The sequence below is a fragment of the Pieris napi genome, chromosome 10 (assembly GCF_905475465.1).
Source record: "Pieris napi chromosome 10, ilPieNapi1.2, whole genome shotgun sequence".
In the NCBI taxonomy this organism is placed as follows: Eukaryota; Metazoa; Arthropoda; class Insecta; order Lepidoptera; family Pieridae; genus Pieris; species Pieris napi.
The window spans coordinates 9,252,075-9,263,502 of record NC_062243.1 but is presented as its reverse complement, the minus strand read 5'-3'; the positions used below and the strand labels follow the sequence as shown (position 1 = coordinate 9,263,502).

The window sequence follows — 11,428 nt, the reverse complement described above, 5'->3', positions numbered from 1 at the left end:
AGGCTAATTATCATCATTATTAACAAACATACAATAAATATTTTTTATATTCTATGATTTGAAAGATACATATTTTTACTTTGCAAGTGTAGCAAACGCTTATAGTATTTTTTAAACAAAAGATTATAACTGTAGCACCTTTATGAATTTTTTGACAATACATTCACTACACTAAAAACTTATCATGAAAAAAAAACTGAGCAATTTTTACTGCAATATAAGTTTAGCAAGATTTTAATGTCTGCGAGTGTAGGTCAGCAGACTATGTGAACAAAATATAAGCGATAGCAAATAGATAATTATTTCAAAACATGAAACATCGGCCCCAAATTATTTAGTTTTTTTAATTAATTAAAATATTGTGATAAAGCCCTTGATATTATTATATATTAATCTATTTAATATATATCTAGTTTGCAGCAGATAGGTCATAGGCAACACACGTTTGCTGCTAAAAAATATTATAAACCTAAAATTATATGATCTCCGTCATTTATTGATGGATTTAAAATTTATATTAAGTGCAATCACTTAATAATAATCACATTGTTAATCTATATTTTAATTAATCATTACTGTCAATCTAATTAAATTGCAACTTCTTCCTGTTTTTAATTGAACTACAAATTGTTCGTAGTATTTGCATTTAAAACTTGTAGTTCATTTATTTTTTACAGTTTGTTACTATTATTGTAACAAAATGTTTAAAAATAACTAAAACAGGTAACATAAATTATTAAGGATGAACTTATCGCTGAAGCGAACTTCCAGGCAACCCTAGTAAGAAGAATAGAATGAAATACTTAGGGTTAAAAAATAGTGCAAAACTAAATTAACATAAATAAAATATTATTACCGTGTCCATGATAAATTTTTAGGGTTCAACGATCTTTAGGCATGTGCAAGTTTAATTTTGGTGACAATAATTTTCATTTGTTTTTACTACAAACAACATCTTCAAGTTCATCTACAAGTTCTTCCTGTATATTTTTCAGTATATACACATATATATTTTATGTATTAGGCGACTTTTATATCTACCTAATCTCAAACATAGATGTACAGCTGTAGAGGAATGGGAAATATAATAGAGGATTTCCCTGCTTAATAGAGGGTACGTTCCAACCTGTGCGCGGTTGCAGGGGAAATTCTTAGTAGGGTGAACGTTTGCTACACCAACTTCAGCGTCCTCTATGCAAAATTGGATAGTTGTGGAAGATATAGAACTCGAACCATCCCTATATTAGGTTCGATATTTTAAATCGATCATAAATCCCAAAGACGGAATGAATCGGGTCTTAATACACTGGCCTTCCCACACTGTATTCTGCGCAATCTCTCTCTAATCGCTCAAAGAGCTACTATGAAAAAATGTAATTGTAAAAATGACCCGTAGAATGCGTGAGCGAACCCGGAGCCTCTCTCAGGTGGTTTTAGATATTGGTAATGGTATGGTATAGGTCGAGTTCTCAATACCCTTGCTATTTTCAGGGGCATGCGCATGTGCATATCTCGGGTATAAAAAAACACATGGGTCAATTGGCAATACAATTTTGTATTGAATATTTAATCCCTTAAATAGGTAGAAGCTAACAAAAGGTGATGATCTCAACTGCAACACATTTTGTCTAGATGAATATGGACGACAAATGAACTTTACCCTAAAAACTCGAAAATTATCGTACAATATTTAACATAGATTGATTAAACTACACTACAAATAACATTTTTGTTTGTGTCAATGGATTCAAGGCACCGATCTCACTTTAAATAACAACCTAGTGTCTAATAAAACTGTTTTTCTAGGCATAACAATAGATAGTAAACTCCAATGGGGCCCGCACATAGATACTCTTTCGAATAGGCTCAGCTCTGCAGCATATGCAGTAAAGAAAATCCGATAGTTTACTGATAAGGACACGGCAAAAATTGTTTATCATAGCTACTTTCACAGCGTAATGTCGTACGGTATTCTACTGTGGGGTGCTGCTGCAGAGGTTCAATCCATATTTGTGCTGCAGAAGCGGGCTGTTCGGGGTATTTGTTGTGTTTCTCCGAGGGAGTCGGTACGGAATAAGTTTAAGGAATTAAATATTATGACACTATCTGGTCAATATATTCTTGAAGCCTTGTTGTATGTCCAAAAAAATATAAACGATTTTAAAACAAATGGTGACTTTCACCAGTATAATACGCGAAATAGAACTAATTTGAGTGTACGACCAACCAGGCTCCAAAAGATAAACCACTCCTTATATGGAAATTGTATTCGTTTTTACAACAAACTCCCAAGCGAAATTAGAGTATTATCACTAAATAAATTCAAAGCCGTCGTTAAACGGAAACTAATCAACAAAGCTTTTTATAAATTTAAGGACTACTTAAATGATCCTAATCCTTGGGATTGAATTGCTCCAGTTCAAAGAATTTGTATGACAATACCTGGCGATTAAAAAGAGTGGCGGAAAGTTTCTTGCCAGTTCTTCTTACCCGCTCTACGCCCTTGACTTGCGAACTGGTAGTAAATGTAAATTAACGATTAATTTAACTTGACGATTCAAAAGTGTACTTGGTTACCCACTTGAATAAAGATTTTTTGAGTTTAATCACCACACTGCTCAACTGAATACTCAATCAAGCGTACAGGGAACGCCAGTATGTCCAAAGTCAGGAAGGTGCCTCGACCCCACTCGAGACATTTGTTCTGCCCTAATTGGTCTTAACAATATTGGAACCTTCATTCATTAAGTATTCATTCAAAACTATGAATTAAATAATAATAAAACAAATCAAATCAAATTATGATTATCAAAAGTAATAGTAGAAATCTTCATGATTAACCAAAGCAACAGTAAAAATCAACGGTCAATCGACTCATCAAAACATTTCCTGATAATCATAACATTCTCTGACAATTATAAAAATGGTACCATGAAATGAATGTGAAATGTAAAGCAAGAAATGTGGTTTTAAAAGAAAACGTGCGTAAGGCTAAACACTCAACTTATGTCATCTTTGTTCCTTCAATTAATATTAATCCCTATTATTTGAAAGTATTAAATAAATTAATAGTTTTATTCCGTGGTGTAGTCGATTGACTCGCCGAAGGAGTCACGTTGACACTGGGACCCGGAAAGTATCTGCAAAAAAAAATATCTCTTTATTATACTATTAAAACTTAAGAAAATAGTTAATGTTATAAGGACTAAAATCCTGTCTTATATGTGTAGTATATAGATGAAAATATATGTATAATACTAACTGCTTAACATGGTCATAACGCTGGGTCAGGTGACTGAATGTTGGTAACGCTTCAAGAGTGTACCTCGGGAGTGACAAGTACGGCGCACAAACACTGATCGCTGACTTACGCTGAAATATTAATCAATCAATCAAAATCGATTATTCATATAGGTAGCACAATGTACACTTATGAACGTCAAAAAAGAAATATACATTAAATGCTTCTAATTTTACATTTACTCGCCAGTTCTCAAATCAGGGTTGTAGAGCGGAAGAGAAGAACTGGCAATAAACTCTTCACCACTCATTTTAATCGCCAAGGTTTTTGTTTTACACAATGTTTGTAAGGAGCTGCAACTATTACCCATGTTCCACATGACATCTTAAGTAATGAAAATATATTTAATAATAATAATACAATAAATTGAAATCAAAGATTTGTCCTCTATCAGCAGGAGTCATGGTGAAATTCCTATTTCTCCTGCACGCACTTACATTCTCGTGGGAACAACACGCAAATACATAGTCGAAATAACTATCATCACCGCATACACAAATTCAAGTCCGACCAGTCACCACAAGTAGTACCCGTTCACGGGTATGACACGTGGCCAGCCATCGGCCCCTCGCCATATTTTAGGCATGCATATTTATTTTTGTATATCATAAGCAAGCAAGAAGCATTTCGTTTCGCAGGCGAAGCCACAGAGGCAACGGGCTCATCATCACAGTGCAGCTTTATTTGTCTAGTCACTTGTGGTTTAAGTAAAAGGCTCTTATGCCCGAGTTGTACGTTCAAATCACTGTTGTGCACCTAACATACGCATAATGTTAATACTCGGATTAAACGTAGGCTGCAATTTCCCCATACTAGACTATCTAAAGATAGCCATTATTTTGTGGGAAAAGGGATACTTTTCTTTAATAAAATCCTAGAGGCTCTTGTATCTCTGCCATTTTATGAATTTAAGAAATGTATTAAAGAATAGCTGTATAAAAAGGCATAGTATGAAGTTAACGGTTATCTAGTTGATTAAAGGGCCTGGGACTAGTGCTAGATGGGCACGATTAATTTGAGATATTTGTTTTAAAATAAGTGTTGTTTGCCATAGTCAATTTGTGTGATGATTTGCTATTTTAAAACAGTACTGAGAGTTTTTTACACCGGCTTTTTCTCTCGGCCTACCCTCTGTCTTCTTTGCCGATGAGAAGGGATGTCTACCGATTCAAATTTAAAAATTTAATGACGTGGAACAAGTAATACCTGTATCTTATATTCCATAATAAACATATTTTATTATTTTTATTTTTTATGATTTTGTTTCTATATTATGTGACTCAAAATCTTTCAAGGTTGTCATAAAAAAATATCAAATAAATGGACTCATATAGAGTAGTATCATCACTGAATTATTTTCTTTACATAAAAAAAATATAATTACACATAACATACCAATTGTTTATTAATTTATTGATTTTAATTGAGTAATACAAGGTCATATTTAAATTAATAATGAACAATTGGGATGGTAATTTATACTGTTCATTTTTTTAGCGAAAAACGATTCAAATTTAATTATTACAAAAAAAAATCCTCCTATTAAACAACTAACGGTAAAACACATACTAGTCATTAACCTTGTACATATGGGCGAAGTTATATAAATTTTAGTATTAATAACTTTATTAAATTACTAACTATATTAAATTGTGGTATATTTCGAAATATAGTGCTATAATACCATACCATGAAATCCTCGTCGTATCAGGTAGATTTTACCGAATCCTGAGATATGTAACCTAACGAACCCTTAAATGAGTCAAGTTAATTATATGTTAGTTATAAGCTCACGTTTTAAAAGATTAATGCTAGTTGACACCAAGCTTCAAACAAAATTTTTCATTTATTTTAACAGCTCTCCAATAACCACCACCGAACTAAACTCCTCTTTATTACTTCCAACAATAAATTAAATCAAGCGTGTGACAATAAAACCAAGGAGAACCGTGTCCGCTATTTATAAATGGTTAAAAAAATCTAATTAGAAGAAATGTTTTGTAAATTACAATATGAACCATTTAAATTAAAAATGACTTACTTTGTCAACTGACGATTCCATCTCAAAGAGTTTCTTGTTGAGGTCATGTTTCAGTCCTCGCATTAGCACAAAATTCTTTACCAAAATGTCTTCTAAGCCTAAAATGTTGAAGGGTTTTTATGAATTATTATTTTATCTTGCGGCCTTAGTCTGTTTATTGTATTGATTAATTGATATTAGTAAATGGTATTTTGAGTCTAAGGTCACTAACTCACCGGGATTCTATGGCTTCACAGGCTACAGTTAGCTCATTTGGCGATGAAGTTCAAGTTCAAGACATTTTTTGTAATCGTAAATTAATAAAGATAATATATCTAAAGAAGAGTGCAACTGCTAAGAAAAGGACTGTATAACAATGTCTAATAATAACACGATTTATGTGTACCATTGTGTACACAAAAATTTATTAAGTTTTTTTTAAATTTGTAGTGAAATAAAAATGTTGCGCCACATAACCGAAACATATTTTTTACCTGCATTAGCGATGAGTTGGTCTAAATCATATGTTGTGTGTATGTGCGGCTGCAACAGATGTATGTCCGTTTCAGATGAACTGTGTCTCGAACGGGGAGACAACGAAATCGACTGGGTTTTACTGCCTACAAAAATGATAAATTTACCATTCTGTGTATGTTATTGAGTTTTGGGTAATTCTATTAAATTTTCCTTAGATTTTTATATAGGTAGATATATTGAATTTTTGGTAATAAAGCAAATAACACCCAAAGTTCCAATAATAATAACTGTATTCATGGCAAATAGGTTGTGACAAAATTCATAAATAGTCGCCACACTTGGGAGTCCCTGTGGGTAACTAGATAACAATAATTAGTCTGTGGTACATGGTATATGTTTAAAACAGCTCTTTGTGAAAAAGTAGGTTTAGTATTACAACTAATCAAACACAAGTCTTATAAGACATTAAATATTTGTGAATGTGTGATTGTGTGAATGGGTGTGTCTGCGCATGTATTTGAGAGTGTAGCTAAGAGTTGTTATTAGCGTGCGCTGTGTCTGTGTTAGTTTTTCACACCTCAGAGTCATGCCAAGATATGTAGTAAGGCCTCTATAGATCCTCTATAGAATCCAATTCAGCTATCGTAATTTTTATGTGATTTGTGAGTTTGTATCTGGATAGTGAATCCAAATATTGTAAAATTGTGCAGAGGCCGTTTCAGCGCAAAGGAATCAGTCACCCACGTAGTCCTGGAATGCGAGACTGTGGCTAATCAACGTGTAGAAATCCTCGGAACAGTGGGGTCGCTCCGGGAAGCCTGTGAAGTGCCCAGGAGACTTCTGTGCTTCTGGAAGGAGCTAGGCTGGCTAAATTAGCCAGGACTCAACGCACAACGGACCAATTAAGTGTCTAATTGCGGAAATGAGTCCAACAACCCTAAACCTAGTGAATCCAAATATAAAGAGAATACAAAGAATTTTAATTTCTTAAAAAATACCATTTCGAGCAAATTCTTTTTAGCCTAATATTTACCAGTGTCCATGTCAAGGTCCCAGGCTGATGGCCGTCGTCCTTGGGCCATTCCAGCAGCTGGACGCAATGGTGATGCGTCGCTGTCACGCATTCGTAATGTATATACATAGTCGTTACACGTTATAAGGATCTCGCAACGTTCTGACTCGGCACTGAGGAGAAAATATTAAATTAATTTTGGATAGATCTATAAATAAATAGAAGAAACAATATTCAAAAAAGGAATGGAAAGTTGCATTACAAGTAGGTTTTGCCCTCACTAGTTCATCGCTAGCATCAGATATCTTATGCGCATAAACCTGAACTACTGAGAGTACCAGCCAATTAAGACCTTGATGGGAGTAACATTTTAGTAAAGGTGATAAAAGTAATTTATTAATTAGGGCACTCGTAAAAAGTCTAAAATCCTCAGTCAACAACAGGAAATTAAATTAGACAATAGAACATCTGTAATTGACACTATGATACCTTTCATCAATTTCCTCGTGACTATCGGGTTCCAACAAGATGAGACCTCCAGTTGAACCTTCGTACACGCTCGAACCGCGTCGTGATCTCTCACCTTCTGAGATATGCTTTGAATTATTTCTACGTGGAGGTCCTGAAATATTATACTATAATATTACTAAGATTACTTAATCTACAAACAAAGATTTTTCTTTTTCAGATTTATCGGGTTATTATTTGCCCTAACAGTTATGTACTGATTATCAATATGTATGTTTTGTTTTCACGTGGTTGACTTTTCTTGTAAAATAACAGCTATACATAACGACTACTAAAGACACCTTAGCATATACGATATCGTAAGTAAACATTGCTTACTATTAAATTGATTACTTGCGATTAAGAAAAAGTAAGGTATTTAATAGGAGAAAGTGGACTTTACCTAAGTGAATACAAGAAGTTCCAAACTCCACCTTCTTTCCAAGTACTCCCAGAAAGGGAAATTTTAGTTTAATCGACTGGAGTAAACACTCCTCGTACAAATCCCAGATGTGAACCATCTGAAATTTATTTATTTCAATTAATAAATATAATCTTAATAAACATTATATTCCAAGATATAGTAAATACATAAGTTATCCAATGTTATTTCTTTCGAATCAAAGTTTAAAGATGTTTATAACTTGGTTAATAGCATCAAAAATATCTGTCATTAAAAATTGATGAAGATTGACTTGGTGATTAGAAAATAAAACAATTTATTATTGTGTCGAGCTAACTCTAAACTACTACTATACTCTGTAATTGTGCATTTAAACGTTTACTATAACTACGTTTTAAAAGGTGACAAATCCTAAGTCTTGATAGACACGGTTGAAAGAGAGGAGCAGTCTCGATGGAGATCGTCTAACAGCTCTGAACACATGCTCTGAACGTCTAACAGCTCTCAACACATCTGCTCATAGTCTAGCTGACTGATTGCAAGATAAAGACTTATATAAAAAAAAACTATAACTACGTATATTATGCAAATCAGTAGCAATTTCAAGTTACCTGCTTGGACTTAGCGACGCAAGTGGGTAAAGCTCACAACTGGCCGTGGCACAGGGAATACTTACACAGTTTTTATAATATGCAATGACGATTTTATCAAAATCGACAATCATAACATCAATAACGGGTACAGGCGCTCCTCCCGGCGTCAGTTTTGCAAATGGGACACGCTGTCCATATGTCCAGAGACGGACCAGGCCGTCCTTACTGCCCGTCGCAAGAAGACGTAAGGCTGATACGTTGTGGAAACATGAAACACCCTGACAATGTTTATTAAAAAGTTTAAGTAATTGAAGCATTTGCAGATCCATACATTTCTCTTTGAGTAGCTTGTGTGCGCTATTTTATTTGTTTAAAAACGTTTTTCATTGCTAATCTTCTTTAATTATACTATTTCGGGTATTATTTGTATACAAATGATTTATGAATGAATGAAATTATTTAGTTTGTAAACAGAGGTGCAACAATTAGAAACTTAGTACATTACTCTTGTTAGTGTAAATTAACAATCGTACTTACCCTGTGTACGCTAATTTCATAGTCGTCTAGTTTTCCATTAAGATGGGTCAGCCGTAACGCGATTTCATGATGTGAACATGAAACTGAGACGTCCGGCCGCGCGTAAGTCACTCCGCGAACTGACCGGCCGTGCGCCCGAATTGTGCGGGTAGAACAATATGTGCTATGGGGTGGGGAAGTCAGCTCCTAAACATGTTGAAAAAGTACGTGAACTTATATTTGATTAAGATGATTCATATAACTTCATCTCCGTAGTTCAGTTAACAATTTGTGTGTCACAAATAGTAGGAGCGAGAGAACGGCTTCAAGTCGTAATAAAGATATTTTATACTGTAACTGACATAATAATGACTTTAAACCAGGGGTCTCCAAACTATGGCCCGAGGGCCACATCTGGCCCACGAACAGATTTTGTCCGGCCCGCGGAGAGCTAGCATACTTGAAAACTCCTTTTAGAGAACATATTTTTTATAGCAAATTAAATTTAGTTTACTGAAGTATTCTAATTTTATGTTGAATAATTATTAATATGACATCTACATTGATATGGTCATAGGGCTAACTACTCATAACATTGTTGTAGGCTTATTGTTGTTGTTTTTGTGATAAAAACATAACTTATAACAAGCATAATGACTTATGGTTTTGGCCCTCGGAACTTACTGGAGTAATCAGTATGGCCCTAAGGCTGGAAAGTTTGGAGACCCCTGCTTTAAACGATACTAGTTGGCAACTTTGGTTAAGGATATATTTATACCATCCAGAAGTAATAGTTGATCGTATCGGGATGTTTGATATGCAGTAGTGAGACCCGAGGCTGCAAGAATCTCAAGGTTGTAAGGTCTCCACGCTCCGTTCCCACTAAAAGCTCCGAACTGTCAGCTTCACCCATTGGACAGTATGCTAGACACTGAATATATTACATATTATATGACTATCAATTATAAAACAATTAACCTAACCTAACCTCACGGCCCACAAGTAGCATCCCATACCAGAGCCCGTCCCAAATATGTGTTGGAAATAAATGTTTTTCTTTATTTATTAATTACCTAGCTGACCCGCCGAACTTTGTACTGCCAAAGGTACCGCCCTAGAGTCAATGAATTTCGTGTTACAGGTTAGCTGAACTTCATTTATGATTTTATGAAAGTAATATATTTGGGTAGTATAGATTGATGGTATATTTAAGTAGTTTGGTACAATTCCGTTTCTATTTTTTGCATTACTTAAAATATTCGACATTTTTTAAATCTAAAATACGCCATTATTCGAATATTGTGGATATATCTTGTGGAATCGAAACCTTTATTTAAGGTTTAGCGAGTTTACCGTATCAGCGAAATGAACATTTAATGTGTCAAACATTACGAAACCTATGAGCTATGTTTGAATTTACATGGATAAAATATGAAATACTTAAGCATTTTACATCTACATTTAGTACCTATAATATGACTAGCTAATCTATGCTCACCGTTGGTATATTCGGCATTCCAGTGACGCAGTACAATGGAGCGTGTGCTGGACCAGACACGTCGTACACGGTTAAGCTACGATCTGATGCTGACACTGCCATACAACATACATCCTGGAATAATATTCAAAACTATGCCTAACTAAATTTAAAAAAAAAACTTTAAACTAATCTATATTATATACTAGCAGACTCGGCCAAGCGTTGCTGTGGCTAAGGTTTTTGTTATATTACATAGTAGTCAACTATTTAAGGGAAACGGTAGGAGAACACCAGTCATGGGGACCACCATGCTTTATTGGTGGTTATGCTATTAATTTATAGCTTATGTGAAACGTTGGTACTGTCAACACAACGCCATCTGTTAGAATTGTGACTATGAAATAATAAACAAATATATTGCAATAAAATAATATTGCGGGTATAAATTGAGATGTAAGCTATCCTATCTTTTAAGTTGGATCAAACTACACACGGTGTGGAAATTTGATTGATATCGGTTCGGTAGTTTAGGAGTCCATAGCGGACAAACAACGTGACACGCAATTTATATATATTAAGATATTATGAAAAAATTGGGTTCGCGGAATCTAACTGAGTTGGCTCCAAAATATCCAAAATTTCTGTAGAATTATTACATTTTATGTATATAGCTCTGAAAAAAACAATTTTACTATAAATTTAACTTACACTCATAAAGACAGCATCGGTGATCCAACAATTCTTCACGCGACTTCGAACGCCCCTTCGGTGGTAGAAAACCTAAAGCAATAATATAATGTCGGGTCAATATGATGTTAAGCTTTTGTTTAGAAATGGTCAAGATAAATATCACCATAGGTGTGCAAAATATTTAATGTTTTCACAGAATAGGTTATAAATTAAATATTTAAATATAGTTAAATATTTTTGTTAAAAAATATAATTTTTCGCGTAACCACGAGAGGCGCTACATTGACCGATATTTGACGATGATTTCCCTAATTAGTAGATTCCTAACTAATTGTATAATTAAAGAATTCATTAAGGCGCAAGATACAAATGGTGACTGTTTTGAGTATATTGCACACTGATTTCTAAACTACAGAAAAATTAAAAGCA

The 11,428-nt window shown here is 34.1% G+C and overlaps 2 protein-coding genes across 2 annotated transcripts; both read right to left on the bottom strand.

Annotated features, from left to right (window-relative positions):
• Positions 1-2,699: 2,699 nt before the first annotated feature.
• LOC125053277 lies at positions 2,700-6,977 on the bottom strand. The gene is made up of 5 exons (XM_047654569.1): positions 6,832-6,977; positions 5,816-5,941; positions 5,343-5,440; positions 3,263-3,372; positions 2,700-3,140 (listed from the first exon to the last, which is right to left on the bottom strand). The coding sequence occupies exons 1-5, from the start codon at positions 6,920-6,922 to the stop codon at positions 3,044-3,046; spliced, it is 522 nt and encodes a 173-aa protein (XP_047510525.1). The 5' UTR covers positions 6,923-6,977; the 3' UTR covers positions 2,700-3,043.
• Positions 6,978-7,262: 285 nt separating this feature from the next.
• LOC125053107 (WD repeat-containing protein on Y chromosome-like) lies at positions 7,263-11,119 on the bottom strand. The gene is made up of 7 exons (XM_047654320.1): positions 11,018-11,119; positions 10,328-10,441; positions 9,608-9,760; positions 8,851-9,036; positions 8,397-8,591; positions 7,721-7,838; positions 7,263-7,432 (listed from the first exon to the last, which is right to left on the bottom strand). The coding sequence occupies exons 1-7, from the start codon at positions 11,021-11,023 to the stop codon at positions 7,263-7,265; spliced, it is 942 nt and encodes a 313-aa protein (XP_047510276.1). The 5' UTR covers positions 11,024-11,119.
• Between the last annotated feature and the right edge of the window lie 309 nt (positions 11,120-11,428).

Bases quoted from the DNA above. Each gene is read 5' to 3' on its own strand.
- LOC125053107 (XM_047654320.1), bottom strand. The intron at 9,761-10,327 runs GTGAGCATAGAT...TAATATATTCAG, and splicing joins GAATGCCGAATATACCAACG to TGTCTAGCATACTGTCCAAT. The intron at 7,839-8,396 runs GTAAGTATTCCC...AATAAATTTCAG, and splicing joins TTGCATATTATAAAAACTGT to ATGGTTCACATCTGGGATTT.
- LOC125053277 (XM_047654569.1), bottom strand. From the start codon at position 6,922: ATGCGTGACAGCGACGCATCACCATTGCGTCCAGCTGCTGGAATGGCC. The intron at 5,942-6,831 runs GTAAATATTAGG...TCATTTTTGTAG, and splicing joins GGACCTTGACATGGACACTG to GCAGTAAAACCCAGTCGATT. The intron at 3,373-5,342 runs GTAAGTCATTTT...TTAATATTTCAG, and splicing joins TGGAATCGTCAGTTGACAAA to CGTAAGTCAGCGATCAGTGT.